Source organism: Amblyomma americanum, chromosome 3, assembly GCF_052857255.1.
Source record: "Amblyomma americanum isolate KBUSLIRL-KWMA chromosome 3, ASM5285725v1, whole genome shotgun sequence".
NCBI lineage: Eukaryota > Metazoa > Arthropoda > Arachnida > Ixodida > Ixodidae > Amblyomma > Amblyomma americanum.
In genome coordinates this window covers 72,952,635-72,968,994 of record NC_135499.1, presented here as the reverse complement: position 1 = coordinate 72,968,994, position 16,360 = coordinate 72,952,635, and the positions used below count along the sequence as shown (strand labels likewise).

Genomic DNA, 16,360 nt, shown 5'->3' with positions numbered 1-16,360 from the left:
AAGCCCAATCAAATAGTCTAGAACCAAAACTGTCTGTTTTAAACCTCCACGTCACATGGTGCGAATTGAAGTCTCCAAGTAATAAAACCTGAGAACGGCTACTAGACATGAGTGAGTCAAGGGGCCGAGTGTCATGCACACCAGACGGGAAATATGCATTAGCTACCGTAAAGGGCTGTTGACTGGGGACACTGAGTTCAACCGCAAGGATTTCATATTCACTGTCCGCATATTGGAAAGAAATACATGTCCTACAGCAAAACTTTGTAGCGATGAGCACTAACAACCCTCCCCCTCGTGATGACCGGTCATGCCGGAACGGACGGTAATTCTTGAGATGGTAATTGAAATTTGTAGTTAACCATGTTTCCTGCATTGCAACTAAATATGGTAGAAGCTGACTGCATATGCAATTTAAACCTGTTGAAGCTGAGAATACAGATCGGCAAATCCAATGGGGTAGGCTTAAGAACACTATCTTGGTGGGAGTGGCGCAGCCGCGACTGCCTTTTCTAGAACTTCGACCACCTGAGGGTCTTTAACATGCACTGGAATCCCGCAGAACACGGACGCCTATGCGTTTCGCCTCCATCGAAAGGCTGCCGACGCGGTCGGGTTCGAACCCAGGAACGTCTAAAAGCTCCCAGAATTTCATTTCAGTGCGCCCTTTCACTCGGCCAAGGTAGTGGGTCCTTCGAATCTGTCCTCACAACAGTAACGGAACAGGGGAATGCGAGAATGACCAGTCCTTGCAACAGCCGTCATGAGAGGAGCTTGTTTTAAAAAATGAGCCAAATCTACCTTGAGAGAAATCGAGAAAAACGCGGAAGTTTTTATTCGTACCAACGCATTGGAAGCTGTTACGTGAAAGGCTTTAAAATGCTAGATATAAGCTGCATTTAATTTTGATAGTTTTTCAAAGGAAAAAATTTACAATTATAGCCGAACTCTGCTAACAATCATTTTTTTTTTTTACAGGAGTGGACAAAAACACGAGGTTAGACAAGTATAGATTCATAGGCTGCAGTTTGAAGCGAGAATAGGATTATACACATGTAGCCTATGTGCCATAAAAAAGAAACCAACTGATAAAATCAGAACGGCACCTGCATCTCACAAATACTTTAGAAGAAACACTGAAGTTGAAAGAAATTAACACATTCATGCTGAAAGAAATATAAGATAAGTTTCTCCACGGTTGGCTGGGGTGTAATTGATGGGTGCAATTGATTCTAATAATAAATTACTTGTGAAAAAATGACAGCGAGTGCAGGCCAACGACGCGTGAAAGTTCTGAGGGCGAGTGCACCCGAAGATATTCGTGGTCTGGATTTGGCTTATTGAGAAAAAATCTCTTGATATTTTCATATGTACCCTTCACATCTCAATGCAGGAACTTTGCTGCGTGACATGCGATTTGTCAAATGAAAGCGGGCTTTCGCCACCTTGGGTTGAGTGTGCTTATGAGCAGTTTTCATATCGAAATGGGACACAAAGTAACGTTTAGTAGTTTTCTTTTTCCGTGATTTCTAAGCAATCAGTTGGCTTTCTTCTTTCAAGTCCTTTGTTCGAAATCTATAAATCTTCAAATGGTAGTGTGGCCGAAACGGGTTTTTCGTGCCTCCCTAAACCAAGTGAAAGAAGAGTTAATATGCACCGCATGAATATCCATCTAGCACGTAACACTATTTCGAACCCAAGCAATACCCATTAATAGGCTTCCGATTGATAATATTGTGCTATGAATACCTGTATGTTGTAGACAATGTTGAAACGTATAATGGTCGTTAACGCTTTCAAGTATCCAAAACTGCATCTTTTGCGTACCCTACCCGGTACATGATATGACACGGGTTATTCTACTTTTATTTTAGACACTCATGGCACTCGCTGCCGTTAAACTGCCCAATGCAGGCGGCATAGGCCATGACGTATGGAATGTACGTCTGGTCGTTGACGCCATCGAAGAGGTGCGCCCAGGGCCCTCGGGCGTACACTGCCACGTCCTCGCCTCCATGAGGGGCTGACCACAGCGGGAACGCCGCTTGCTGGACGAAATCAATACTAGCTGCATGGAAGAAATGCACGTTGTTATTAGGAGTGTTTTTTGTTGTTTCAGAACCATCAGAATAGTGTAATTGATATTTAGGTATTATATAAAACATACTGCTAGCCTCTGTTTGGGTATGGTAGGTTTTTGGCATTGTATCACACAAAGGAAATAAGTGAAAAATAAAAAATAAACCGCAAGTGCCCATCATTTATGAACACATTGAAGAGTGGTTGAAAGCAGCAAGCCTAACGAACCGAAGAAAATGGAAAGAGTTACAATTTCACAAATTTTGCTTGAAGCGATTAAAAAGCCACGGGCGGTTTAGCTTGGGGCTAATCACGAATTATCGTGCGCTAGCATGCACGGTTTTTCTAGATTTTCTATGGTTTTGATTGATTTGAACAAGTTAACCTTGGTCGATATAAAATATAGCATAAATTTGAGTAATATTGCATCATTCTTTGCTTAAAATTCCTTCTCTCGGTTAACAGCCACAACGTGCTTGACAACTTCTCCGTTCCTTCCTCGCACCTCTGGCACTGTGCACACCACGATCTGGACTTGCTGTGCTATCGCCCTTAAATCCACTCCCTCCGCTAATCTTTCCACTACTTTTGCGGTTTCACCATTCAGGACATCTTTAGCCCCGCCAGTACCACTACCATATTGCGCTCTGCAACATTCTTAAAACATTCTTGGAGCGGTGGGGCAGTGGCGACTCCACCGAGGTGCGGCGGGAGCCGGAAACAGATCCCATTGCGGAGGCCGTAAGAAGAAAACCGCGCGCTCCCCTCGAGACCGGCCGTGAGAAGGATCGGCGCGCGGAGCCATCGTTTCCTCCGTTGCTTGGGTGGTTCTCCGGCACATTCAGACGTTATCATAGTTTTGTTGGAATAACGTATCTTAGAAACGCTCTTATTCAGATGTTTTCACTGTAACGAGATACAGCTGCTAAATGCCACTGCCTGATTTTTATTGTGCTAGCAGTACAGAGTGAGCAGCACAGAGGGTCCGCTCCACGCTATAGTGGAGCGCACCCAGTACTACGAGAGCGCAGTTCTTATCAGGCGCTCCGTCTGTAGCGATTTTCGTATTTGGCTGCCGAAATTTTGAAACATACCCAGCAATTCCGAACAAAAGCTCTTTCGAGCGGGAAACCGTTTATGAACAAACTTTTTTCATATAATGGAAGATTTCACAATAAAAGTCAATATATCTGCAAATCACCCGACTGCAGTCTTGTTTTTTTTTCTGTCCCCGTTTTTGCTATCGTCCAAAGCGTCCTTATTGGTTTTCTATGTGAGTCTTAAGTGTTCGAAGCTATCATTGGAAACACTTTAAACGAAAGATTTCGCTACATAACAGAATAACTAACCATCATCTTCAATATTTCTATAACAGTGTATTACAGCTTTCCTATTTCAAAATTCTTTTCCTGGAAAGCTGGACTTGAACGTTGTCTGCGCAAACTGATGCCTTATTAGACAGCAAACATCGCTCACAGAGAAGAATATTATGGTGTACGTTCTTTGATTAATAATTTACATCGTAACTTGGCGGCATTTTCCGGAATTAATGAAAAACTGCTCTCGGCTGTGTGTACAGTTTTCCCAAAGCGAACCCAGCAGCGGATCTGACACGTTGCGCCACGTAACTGGCCGTGAGTGAAACGTTGTAATAACTCCTGCTGATAGGAGAGTCGTGCGGTTTCATTGAAAGTGCTATTTCTTCTACTCGCTGACATTAATACCACAAATAGGAGTCATCACGTCTCTTACTAAAAATACCCTGACAATGTTACAGCAGTAGCTATGCACGCACTAACAATAGCACTGCACGACTGGTTGCTTGTATTTCTACCTTATTTCGGCGAAGTCTGCTTTCGACGGTCTGTTTGTTCTGATGACTTCGAGCTTTCTGTATTGTCCCTGCGAGAAAGGCTAACGTTTTTCTGTTCCGACTACCATGCATAGTGTGTCTGGCGAGAGTGGTGATATGCCGTTCTATTGAGCCAAAGGGAATGGACGCCGAGGAGCGGACGTCTGTTATGTTGTCGTTGGGAAGGTGGCGCAGCATACCTGATCCACTTCGCGGCTAGCCTCTGCGAAAACTGCACGTGCAGCCGAGAGCAGTTTTCTATTGATTTCAGAAAATATAAAGAAGCCTTTGTTAAATTTCATTTCAATGGACGTAGACAATAATATGTTCCTTTGTAAGCAACGTTTGCAATGGAATAGACGAGTAGCTTGAGCTGAGGTATTTTTTCGTCCATCAGGTAAATTGAAATCTCTGTATATTTCTACAAACAATGCTTGCCTGGAGAAGAAGTTCCGATGTAAATACGAGGCACTTTTCGTTGAAGATATCACTGAGCACACGACTCACAACATTTCATGAATGAATATATTTGTGCATTACTCTCTCTTAAATTTCAAGCCTTACGCAGTATACGCACGTGGTAATGTTGTACATTGTTGTGCACAGAAAATGTGGACTGATATAATGGTTTCACTGCAGTTTCATTTCACCCTGATCGGTTTCCCCGCGTTGTTGACCTTTATGCCCTCGCCGTCACAGAAATTGCTCAGACAGACGGGTGGATAGTAAAAATTGAATAGAAGCAGACGAAAGGAATTGTATCACAATGACCTTATATTCACTGCATGCCTCTCATCGACTGCTTATGGACAAACTGAGAGCACAAGGCGCGGTTGACTGCTCCGACAAAACAGCGCGCGACAAAAAAGAGGCCACATGGTTCTCGCTTTTCACATGTGCAAACGATTAGAAAGCTACATTCACATATAAGGTAGCGCATAGATAACAGGATTTATAGCTCCAAAAATACAAAAACATAATGGTGCACCTTCAGGAGTTAAAATTCAAGCGACATTGACTGGCAAGCCGTTCTCGACTCTTTTCTGCGTAGCACTATGACAGTCGCTGGGTCTTGCATACCTGTAGTGCTGAGCACGGTGTGAGAATATATCTTATACCGTGGTGCTACATGCAAACCATTGCGCTTCTAGTTTCGTAATTCACTTGTACAATTCTTGACTGCTGTGTTAATTATCTTAAATTACCTACAAAGCACGTCAAGCGTTTACCGCTCCGTTACGCCAGACAGCGATATATGTCTTGTCTCATGTTTATTTCTGTACACCCTCTAAAAACTAGCGACTGCCTCACATGAGGTTGCACCATCCACAAACAAGCGCGATTCTACCGAAGCAATAGTCTACTGCCTGAACTGACGATAGGATTAGTCCTACCTAAAGCCGCCAAATTGGATCAGTTGAGGCGCCACCTTATGTCATGAAAATTGCCAATTGCGTGAAGTTGATGAACACAAAAAGCTAACTGCATTAATTTTAAGGCTGCGATTTAACAAGAGGAAGACAAACTTGACGCGCGTGAACTTTGCGCCAGCGTAATTAGAAGGCGAGCTAGATGCAAAAGTTCGGTTGGAAAATCATTACGTCTTACCGGATGAAAACAAATCTTATAGATTCGCGTTCTGCACCCCCTAAAATTTCTGACCGATGTTCGGCAAATGACAACCAGGCTATGATAGTATAATCTACTACAGGTCGAATTAATGAAGCATAAGCCAGTATTGGTTCAGCAGATGTGGTCGTCCACTTTAGCGAAGAGAGTGCAGAAAAGCTCTGCCTGGAACAGACGATGCATAGATATCTTATGTTAGGTTTCATGAATTTATAACTCCGAGGCATTGTTATAGTTCACTTGATTTAATCCTGTATGCTGCATTCTATAAGAAAATGCAAGTGGGCTTTGCTTTCTGGCACAGCCATGGAAACAGATATTTCAAGATTGATTTTTAGTTCCAAGGCCTCACAAAAGCTATATATCGTTGTAAAACGGTTCCGCAGCCCAAATTAATGTTCATGACTACTAAAGTCTTTGTTTATGACACTATCTTCATCATACATTGCAGCAGTTTTATCTAGGCTGCGTGCTTCATTACTATACAGAAGCAGTACCATTGCGAGAAAGGGGTATTCCAGTACCCGGTTAATACGTCGACTCTAGGTTTGAAGATTGGTTTTCATGGCGGAAAACTGACGACTGTCTACAAGATCACATTTAGTGACGTCGTGGTTGCCAATATAGCAGTGAGTTTGGTAAGCAGCTCGGTCTGGCAGACGCGGTCAAACACTTTAGATAAATTTAGACTAGGTCACTCCGCCCACGATTAATAATTGTGATTAGCACGTCATGAATTGTTCCTATTACCTGCCTTGTATTTGATAAGCATTGTTTAAATGCAGGCTTGTTTGGGTTACGAATATGGATAATTTTGACAAAATTAATACGTCTTTAAGAATAATATGTGTAAGTATCTTGCGCGCGCTACAGGCGCATGAAGCAGGACGGCAGTTTCACACTGTCGAACTATCACCTGATTTCAAAATCGGAACTATTTTGGCTATCTGCCAATCTTTGGCAGCTCGGTATTTTTTAAGGGCTTTCTAAAAACTAGTTTTGAATGCTTCGAAACTCACATCACATATAGTTCAGAACCGTTAATTAACTTTTCGGGGCCATTCGTTTACTTTTAGCTATATTAAACAATAATTATAGTATCCCCGTCTGTGTTAGGGTTAAATCTTTGAGTATATAATTTAAATTGTCAGTAAATGACAACTGTAGCATGATGCCGCTCTCAAGAGTTAAACCAGACCTAAGATAATCGCTTAATTAATTTGCCTTATTTAAATCGTCATTCAGTGGTAAAATGTCCTTAATAAACAGGGTTTTGACGAACGCTTGTTGTTCTGGCAACACTGCGACTTAGCCCCACAGCACTTATTCTTTGAAGACAAGCATCGAAAGCTCGCGCTTTGCCTGCACCGGCGCCTTATCAAGCACTGCACGGAATGCTTCCCATGCCGCGCTGCCTTATCAAAACCAGCGCGAAGCGCGCCATTTGCGCCGGCGCAAACCTTTCCAAACGCCCTGCCATTGATGCCGAAGCCTTTTTCTGTAATTAGTGCTTTGGTTTGGGCTAGTTGGTTCATTGCTGTAGGTGATTTCAAGACGGCGCGAAAGGAACAAGGGCTAGAGAGGCACAAGGACACAACAGGACAAGTGCCAACTCGTAACTGGCAAATGGATACGGCATTAACGTTGGTATATCGGTATCCGATTGCGGTATCCATTTTCCAGTCACTAGTTGGCGCCTGGCCTCTTGCGTTCTTGTTCCTCTCTCGTCCTTGTTCCTTTCGTGCCGTCCTGAAATCATCTACAGCTATGAACCAGCTAGGTCAAACCAAAGTACTTCTTGAGCATATTTCTTCTGCATTGGGCTCTTTCCTTCATACAAGTTTCCGAACCGACCCTGTCATTGCATGTGTCAACCTTATTGCCGTATCCATTTGCCAGTCACGAGTTGGCACCTGTCCTGTTGTGTTCTTGTGCCTCTCTCGTCCCTGTTCCTTTCGTGTCGTCCTAACATCATCTATACCTTTTATTTATTAGTTCGATAAGGGTTTTGGACAACTCTCGAATCATCTCGCTTTAGCGACAAAGTGGGGTCGTTGTTCTCAGTTTCCTTAATTTTTAAATTTTGTGCTTGAACTCAATAATTCCTCTCGAAATCTAAGGATAGTTTTTCGCACCATTTTTACTTTAATGGGAACAAAAGTTGATAACCAGTGCTGGGAAACGGCTTTCAATGGCAAGCATTCCCTGATGACACCGCTGGGTCAGCGAAGCGCTGGGAGAAGCTTTCAAACCCGCTGTCAAAGTGAACTGTAATACTGATGACATCTGCTTAGCCTAGCTAAAAATCTGAGTAGTTGGATTTTCTTGGCGTCGTGTTTCGATAGCGATACCGTAATTTTGTTTCCCTGTGGTCGCATATGCTACCATTACATCTAGGCAATGGAACATCAACTCAGGGGAATCCTGTCGATTATGAAAGTTTGGTCTAGGGCACTACAGCTCGTACAGGTGACACGTGTCTATTGCTCCAAACTCTGCTTTAATTTGAAGCTGAAGGTCACATCAAAGAATGCTACCTCTCCGACTTCATCGGTTACGCCAATGTCGAAAGAATACCATGCGATGTCAGGAAGGTTATAATCTCAAAAAATTACGATTTTGTCATGATCGTAACTTGCAAATTCTGAGGTTCAATGTACCGAAGCAACACGCGGGCTTGGGGGGCCGGCGTAGGGGAGAGCTCCGGATTAGTTGGGTGCTCTGTGGTTATTTAACGTGAACTTATTTCGCACGGCACGTGGGCCCCTTTTGTGCTTCTCCACCGTGGTAACGCGGCCCCCGCGGCCAAGACGATTCTGCTCGTGGTGTTGCAGGCATGCAGTCTGGTTGTGCGACGTGTTCACCACTGCGTTAGAACGCCTTTACTAGATCAAAACATAAATAGAACAAGCTACGAGTTCACAGACTAGAACAAGTGGCTCCGAGCTAGGAGGAAATACATTTTTTTTTTCAGGTATACAGCGAATTTCGTGATGAGGGGGGCAAGTATTTTAGCGCTCTTAAGCAGGCTTGTTGGCTGCCGTGCTTCCGCTCAGTTAAAAGTTGCCAGTGGAGGCAGAGCATTAAACTAAGACGCAGGAATTCCTAGTGACTCGAAAGGTGTACGATATTTTGACCCTCGAATAAGAATCACAATATCTGCAAGGTCAGAATCGTAATAAGACCACCCTGCAAACTTAAATACAAAACAAAAGTAGCAACATTGTTTGGAGCATTCGTGGCATTCACTTCCTCGTGCTGCCTGCTTCGATCGGGATGTTAACACCGGCCAGCCACATGGGAAAGAAGCGGGAGGAGACTGCTTTTTACCAATTGCGAAGGTCGCAACACGGCTCTTAGTTTTAAGCATCGGACCTACTGCATTCACGATTTTTATTGCGGGTTTATAGTCCGACATTTCATAGCCGGAAGGAAAGAAGGCGTTTTCTCAGCTCGAGAAGAAAACTTACCTGTTTCTTCCTCTGTCATGTTTGTCAGTGTTCTTGCCCCTTGTGGTCCCACGCCGTAGGAGATCACCGTGTACTGAACCGGCGTCTTGCTCGTTGTGTTCCCCGCAAAACCTTTGGGACGAAAAAATATTCTGTGAGATTGAAGGAGTACTCCGTTATGGTAAGGGCTCATGACCACATTCGGTGCGCAAGCACAACGCCCATGTTAAAAGTGAAATGGGACCCCATACAAAAGGGCACATAAAAGTGAAGGGGGCGATAAAATGTGAGGTTGCATACGAAAGACAGCTAACTGAAATAATTTTATTTATTTATTTATTTATTATTTTATTTGCTTCAAGAAACCGTTAAGGGCCCCGACTACGAGGTTACTACATAGGGGGATGGCAAAAATACAAACATGACAGGGAATAACAACATGAAAAACTGAACAATAAACAAAACTAGAAAACTTGAACAAATGAACAGGCAACAAGTATCAATATTTGGTGGAACAAGAGCACGCAAATTAAACATATCAATATAATAAACAGTGTGACAAATAAAAAATCAAACGCATTATGGTCAACAGAACTACAAGAAAAATTACACATCGCTTTTGTTACTCAAAAGTTATGAAATAATGGCGGATTAATTTCAGTTGCGATTGTAGAAGGCAGCCGGTTCCAGTCAATAGTAGTTTTGGGAGCGAAAGATTTGGCAAAAGTCGAAGTGCGGCATGTGGTGCGTTTGATCTTGAATTCGTGTTCACGGTGTGGGGAGACTGCTGACGGTGAATAAAAGAAATCGTCCTGAAGCAAAGGATGATGGTAAATTTTGTGAAAAAGTTTTGAGCTAGCAAGTTTGCGACGATGAGAAAGGTTATCAAGTCCAGCACGAGCTTTTTCCGCCATGACGCTAGTGAAACGTCAGTAATCTCAAAAATTAAACCAGAATCACGATTTCGCCGGGATCCGATGTTATCTATGACATTGGGGGAAAAAAGCGCAAAAGACGACGGACGTAGACAAAACAGAAACCACAAGCGCTTGTGGTGTCTGTTTTTTTCTATGCCCGTCGTTTTTTGCACTGTTTTTTTTTTCGAGATGCTGTGCCAGTCAGTTCATATGTCAGTATTATCTACGACGTTGGCTTAATCCGGGCCTCATATGGCTCACACGTTAATTTTCTGTTTCTACAGAGCCTGATCGTTTTACTTCAAGAGCGTTAGCTCTAACTCATCATGTTTCGTGATTTCCTGGGTTCTGCTACCACCCTTGATCACAGCGTCATCTGTGGCAGCAACTACTCATCACGTTTCGAGATTTCGTGAGGTCTCCTACTACACTGAAATCAAAGCGCTATCTGTGGCTACAACTAGAGAACAGAGCATCTCGCATAGAGACTTGTAGCGCCATCTACAATAGCATTGTAGAAACAGCCACCTGTCACGTGCCAATGAAGACGTCACGGTCCAGTATCGTGGATAGAGGTTGAACTATGTGAGTAGACGTCAGTTCCGGTTTCTCGAATCCAAGATGGCGGCCATTAAAATTAGTTGCGCCCTCTCATTCTTCCGCCCCCCTCCCCCTCCTTACCAAAAAAAATCCTAAAGCGGGCAGGAAAACTGTCCTGTCCCGTTACGGGACCGCTATGCATGTATACATTCGTTCCGCTATATATACTTCGACAACAACGGGCACCCATCCGGGGAGAGTTGTATACCGAATATGGTAGGCAAATAAAACCTTATGGGTTGTGGTATAAAATAAAAGCAAAATTAAATAATACTTAAAAAATTTTATACATGCAATTACTGATTGAACCATTACCATATCGCACCGCAAGCCGAATTCTAGGCTCACTTTGACCCCCCAAACAAAGCAAATTCCCTTTCGGACGTATTTTGAGGGGGTGCAACTCGACAATGGGGAGACGTGCATCGAAATTTCTCTGATAGGTGGTGCTAGGTGGCGATCGTTCCGCTAGGCGGCGTGTATACACACGTAGCCGAGCATGGTGGGAATCCACCCCGTTTCAAAAGGTATTGCATTCCATTTCTCGAGACGAGCGGAGCGTTCTTCTTCGCTTTCTTCATCGAGTAAAAAAAAAAACAGCTAACGCTCGTTACTTAAACGTCTTCCAGACGGTGGCGGCCTTTCTTTTTGTCACTTTCATTGTATTCTGTATAAACCACCCATACAATGGAAATTTCATCTTCGAGCTTACTGTTAAACGAGATTTTATGGGTTATACGCAGCGTTTGACGCTATTGGTGGAACGTGAGCGTTTTGTGTTCAGAAGTACGCTATCCTAATTTTCATCATCATATCTACGCCTACTGCAGGGCAGTCTCTTCTAAATCTCTTCAATTAACCCTGCTCTGTGCCAGCCGCAGCCACCTTAACCCCGCAAACTTCTTAATTTCATCCGCCCACCTAACTTTTTGTCGCCCCCTGCTATGCTTACCTTCTCTTTGAATCTAGTCTGTTACCTTTAATTACCACAGTTTACCTTTCATTGGCATCACATGCCCTGCTCGAGGCCGCTTTTTCGTTTCGAATAGGATGTCATTAGCCCGCGTTTGTTCCGTGAGTCAGCCTACCCATTGTCTCCCGACATTACATCAATCATTTTCGTTTCCATAGCTCGCTGCGTTGCCCAAAATTAAGTTTAACTCTTTCGTTAACCTCCACCTTACGCCAGCGTATGTGAAACATTTATTCTTAGAATTTCGGACTTTTCTTTAGTCTTTACCGGCAGACAAAACTTTTCCATACACCAGCCTCACTTTTGAGACGTGCATTTTTGCGTTTTGGGCGACTCGTAATGCATGTTTGCCATGCATTGCATGCCAGCAGCGCTATATGCCAGTGACAGTGGCTATAAAGTCTAGATCTAGAGTTTCTTTATGCTTCAATATGCGCGCAGGCAGGACAACTACTGATCGGTACAAATTACGCCGTGAGCGCGCATCTCGCTCTTTCATGAGCTCTGCCCCTACTTAGTAGGCTTGTGCACAGCTGTCCACACGTTATTTCATGCCGCGTTCAAAGTCGTGAATAACTGTGCGGCGTTTTGACAAAATATTTCTCGCCAATTTACATCCCGAGCTACACCCTACAACTAAGCAGCCATACACAGACAAGGGTCCATATCCCTTAGAACTGGTGAATTACAATGCTCAAATTTAAAGTCGCCGCAGTGCTGTGAAGCGGAGAGGGCGTTACGCGCTCTCCATGGGGACAGACGGTTGTTTCTCCAAGCTTCTGGTTCCTTCTGCGGGTACGCGCGGGAGTGATTCCTACTGCGCTGCACCGGCTTTTGGCACGCTACGACGCATACGACTCTGGCGCCATCTCTGAGCAAGCGGCGGCAGTCTACGCTCGCGCGCCCGGTCACGCCCACGGCGAGCGACACCGCTAAACCCACGAATGGGCCCTTAAGAGCTGCGCTCTAAGACGATAAGACATGGGCCAGAACGGGAGCTTTTGATTTTCCTGACGAACTCATTGTTAGGGGGACGAAAGTGGTTATAATTGCCGTTTGTACCACGAATGGCCGGAAATTTTTCTGAATATACACAGGGGAGATGTTAGACACGTGGAGCACGTAAACTTTAGAAGGACGTCATATATTGTGGATACATCACTAGTGCGTTCATGATTTCTGACCCTTTCTAGCTTGCGGTATTGCGCGTTGGTTTCATACATCAGCGGGCAAAGTAAATAAATGGACTACGAAATTTTTCGGCGGGCTGCATACGAGACGGGCGAAAACCTGTTCCTTGATGATTCGCATCAGGAACTTTACTTCCTGCTGTTCTGTCACTTCGGAGTCGTCGCGACGGAAGAGGCGACTTCATCGAGACAGTCACGGTCTCGTTTGGGCGGTGACTGCGTGTCTGAAGCAGCAACTCAACACTTTTCTTACGGAGGATGTCGGCGAGTTTTTAGCAGTTCTTTCTTGCATTCGTAGCAGTATGGCAGAAAGTCTCGTGGTTCTCATATCGATTCGTGCTGGGGCCATCCAAGGAAATGATGTACCGGAGTGGGTCCGGTCATCTCACCTGCGGAACGTTGTCACAGGATCAAATTGGTCCAAGCATTCACGTCTCCGTGGTGTAGACCGTGCAGAGTAGGCGGCTACCCGGGATGCTGAAGGCAAGCGATGAGCCTTCTGCAGCGAACTCAGTCTTCGGAAGCATGAAGGATTGAAGATGCAGCATTTCTACCAGCTGCCACATTGTGGTGATGGCAATCCGACTGGCTGGAAGACAGCGTAAAGCTTGTAAATGAAACTACTGGTGTGACTTCCGCCCACAAAAGAACTCAACTCGGTAGCGGCGACAACAGCAATAGTGCTCAGCGGTCGTCTAAGATGAGAAATATCGCCATGTTTGGCCGCGCTCACTTTAAAGCTGATGAAGAACCTACGAGAAAAGGCGTTAAAATCGCCTACTGCAATCTTGAATAACGTTGAAGCAGCTGCGCACGCTTGAAATAATTCCAGGTAAATCTGGTCGTACCTCGTGTGAGAAATAAAAATGATGTAGCTGCCTGCCGGCGGATTTGGGCACAATAAAACGTCACAAAGCTTCGCTCCGATCTCTATGGTTCGTCCGTCGTCTGCGTTGAGCGTTTATAAAATTGTAGGATTACCTTGTAGAAGTTCTGAGGCAAAAGTACTTGATCTTTCAACACTGCAGCTTTGTTTGAATGGTCAGGGTACGAAGGCAGGCGTGCACAGGGTGTAAAAGTCAAGTGGATGAGTCCCTACGACTGTGTCAGTTATAAAAAAACGTAAAGCCTTCTATTGCATCGTTTTGAGCTTGTAGGTGGTATCTTTCGTGTGCGGGAACCACACTATACTCGCATACTCCAAGGTCGGCTGGATGAGAGTGATGTCAGGAAGGTATGCTAAGTTGACTTCTCCTCCTTATTTCTTTTGGCATTCTCAAATTTAACACAATTTTTTGTACCGTTTTTTTCTTTCTTCTTTTATACCTTTTTCATCTACTTTCCGGCTTCGCTGTTGCAGGCACTGCTCTTTATTTTTTCTTCGCTTTTTAAAGGTCGACCTAATTTCCACTTGTGCACGCCAGAAATTTTTGGCACTTGGACAAAAGGTTTTTCAAGTTACCGTTCCATCTTTCCGTCAACCTTTCTTTCGCACTTTTCACTCCATGTCCCCATCCCCACTCCCACCCCATCCCCACTCCCCACTCATCCCCTGCTAATGGTGACCACATTTGTCCCGATGAACACATGTCCTGCTGTCGGAACATTGTCTCGCGGACTGAGGGTTTCCTGGCACCCTTGCTAATTTTATGGCCAAAGCTGTTATATCTTTGATTTGGCCTTATAGTCCTGCATTCAACCGTGGAATCTGCAGCGTCACCCGTGATACCTTTCTTACTTAGTGAGTTAATTTAAATAAATTAATCGAACTTATTTGTTTCAGTCAAAGCTGGCACAGTGGACAGGGGGAACGGGTTGCCTTGTGGCTTGAGAGGCTAAGGCGAGAACGGAGGAACGCGCATCCGGAAGCTGGCTGCTACGATTACAGCTAGAATTTGGCCATCATGGACGGAGGAGGTTATGACGAGGGCCGATAAACGCGCAACCTGAGGGTGGTCCCACGGTAATATGCGGGCTATACAGCTAAATCGAAGCTATAACCGCTGTCACTGGTTTATGCGATGAGCCGGTAATGCAAGCCCTACAAATTGTTTATGTTGTCATTGTCAAGCACTCTAGTAATAGGGTTGTTCTAAATGCGTAATATTATTTCACGGTCACTCGCGGGCATTTAGTTCTAAAGTGCTTGCTGCTTGCTTTCAAGGCAGGTACTGGGTTCTGAGTGTCAAGCAATCGCAACATGCTATAGAATTATTAACGTAACCAACACGCTATTCACTTAATTCACTTCGTCGCAAACTTTGCCACTTTCGTGACAAGCCTTCTACTAGCCTCCAGTGACTAAGCAATACAACGGTTAGGACGTGATTGCAGCAAACTAATACGTGCTGATAATTTTTTCGGAAGAACAACTGCTGTGCTGCCGCACTGCTGACAGTCTTGGTCCGGGGCTGCAACCCGGGACCACGACTAGTTTAGTGCATTCAATCCACCAATCAAGCTGACCTCGACGGCAAGTATTTCTCAGTCTTAAGCCAAGAGGGGTTAGTTCAGTGCATTTAGGGACACAACCCATGATTTCATTTTGATTTTAATTAAGAAAGTAATTATTCATAACCCTTATGTCTAATAAGTAATCGCTTCTATGGTTGCAACCAGGTTCATGCTAATGAGTTTATTACTTTCTTAAATGAAACCCACTGAACCTTGGGGGATTCCCATATATTGACTTAATTTGTTTCGCCGTTCTTCGTTGGATAAGGGCCTGCTATTGCCATATGTGATGCTACACTGTTTTCATACATCACATTAATATAAGCGATGGCATATTCTGGCCTATTTATGGCCTCTTGTTGAGGCATCGCATCCTGCCCAGCCTGCCAGAAGGGCTTGGCCAGGTCGATCGGAAACTGGTTCTGGTGCGCTGCTCCGTCTACAGAGTGGCTACAGAAAGGGCCTGTAAGCCCTTTATTTCATGGCCCGTTAGAAATTCAAAGGCTTTGTCATGCGATACTTGTCAAGGCTGCCCTCCTAGCGCAGACATTAGCGCTCGTTTAGAGCGGTGTTCACTGTGCGTGCTACGCAGTGCCCCTCATGGCGCCCTCTTCGTCGGGGGCTGTGGGCGCCGCTGCTTTTGAGCGCAACTGAAGGCTGCAGAAACTTCTTTCAGGTATAGAGGTTCTAAATGTGGCACAACCGCTGTCAGTTATCGGGATAATCATAGCGCATGAAATAAACGCACTGGACGTGTTGCCGGAGGCAGTCAAAGGCGATGGTACTCTGGGAGCGCCTTCTTTGGCGCTGCAGCACTAGACTAGATGGCACAGAGGTACATGTATGGTGAGGTCATAACAGTGGCACATCTAATGTGCTCCTTGAGAAGCACCAAGTTTTATTTATCCTGACTCCTTTATCGAACATGTTCTACTGCTCTAAAGTTGTGCTGCGCCATGCCTTCAGCGCTGCTGTAACGAAGTTTTACTTTTTCACAAGTGCTGGGTACAAAAGCTGCTTTAAAAGAACATATTTTCTCCAATGCACATTATGTATGATTACTTAGGTCTCGGTCCGATGTGCTGAAATCCAAACCGAAGCAGCTCGATGGCCTCCACCCACTCGCCGACTATCAAGAACACGTGACGATGTTTGGAGTGTGCAGCTTGTGCTGTCAGCCTTTTTGCGAGATTATAATGTAATGCTTTCAAAGAGCG

The 16,360-nt window shown here is 44.6% G+C and overlaps 1 protein-coding gene across 2 annotated transcripts in view; it reads right to left on the bottom strand.

Annotated features, from left to right (window-relative positions):
- Positions 1 to 1,852: 1,852 nt before the first annotated feature.
- Positions 1,853 to 16,360, bottom strand: part of LOC144124667 (alkaline phosphatase-like) — a 46,706-nt gene continuing 32,198 nt past the window's right edge. For both annotated transcript variants that reach the window (XM_077657486.1, XM_077657487.1), the window contains 2 exons: positions 9,031 to 9,141; positions 1,853 to 2,068 (listed from right to left, as the gene is read on the bottom strand). In XM_077657486.1, coding sequence (XP_077513612.1) covers positions 1,866 to 2,068; positions 9,031 to 9,141 — 314 coding nt within the window. In that variant the 3' untranslated portion in view covers positions 1,853 to 1,865. The remainder of the gene's footprint in view (positions 2,069 to 9,030; positions 9,142 to 16,360) is intronic.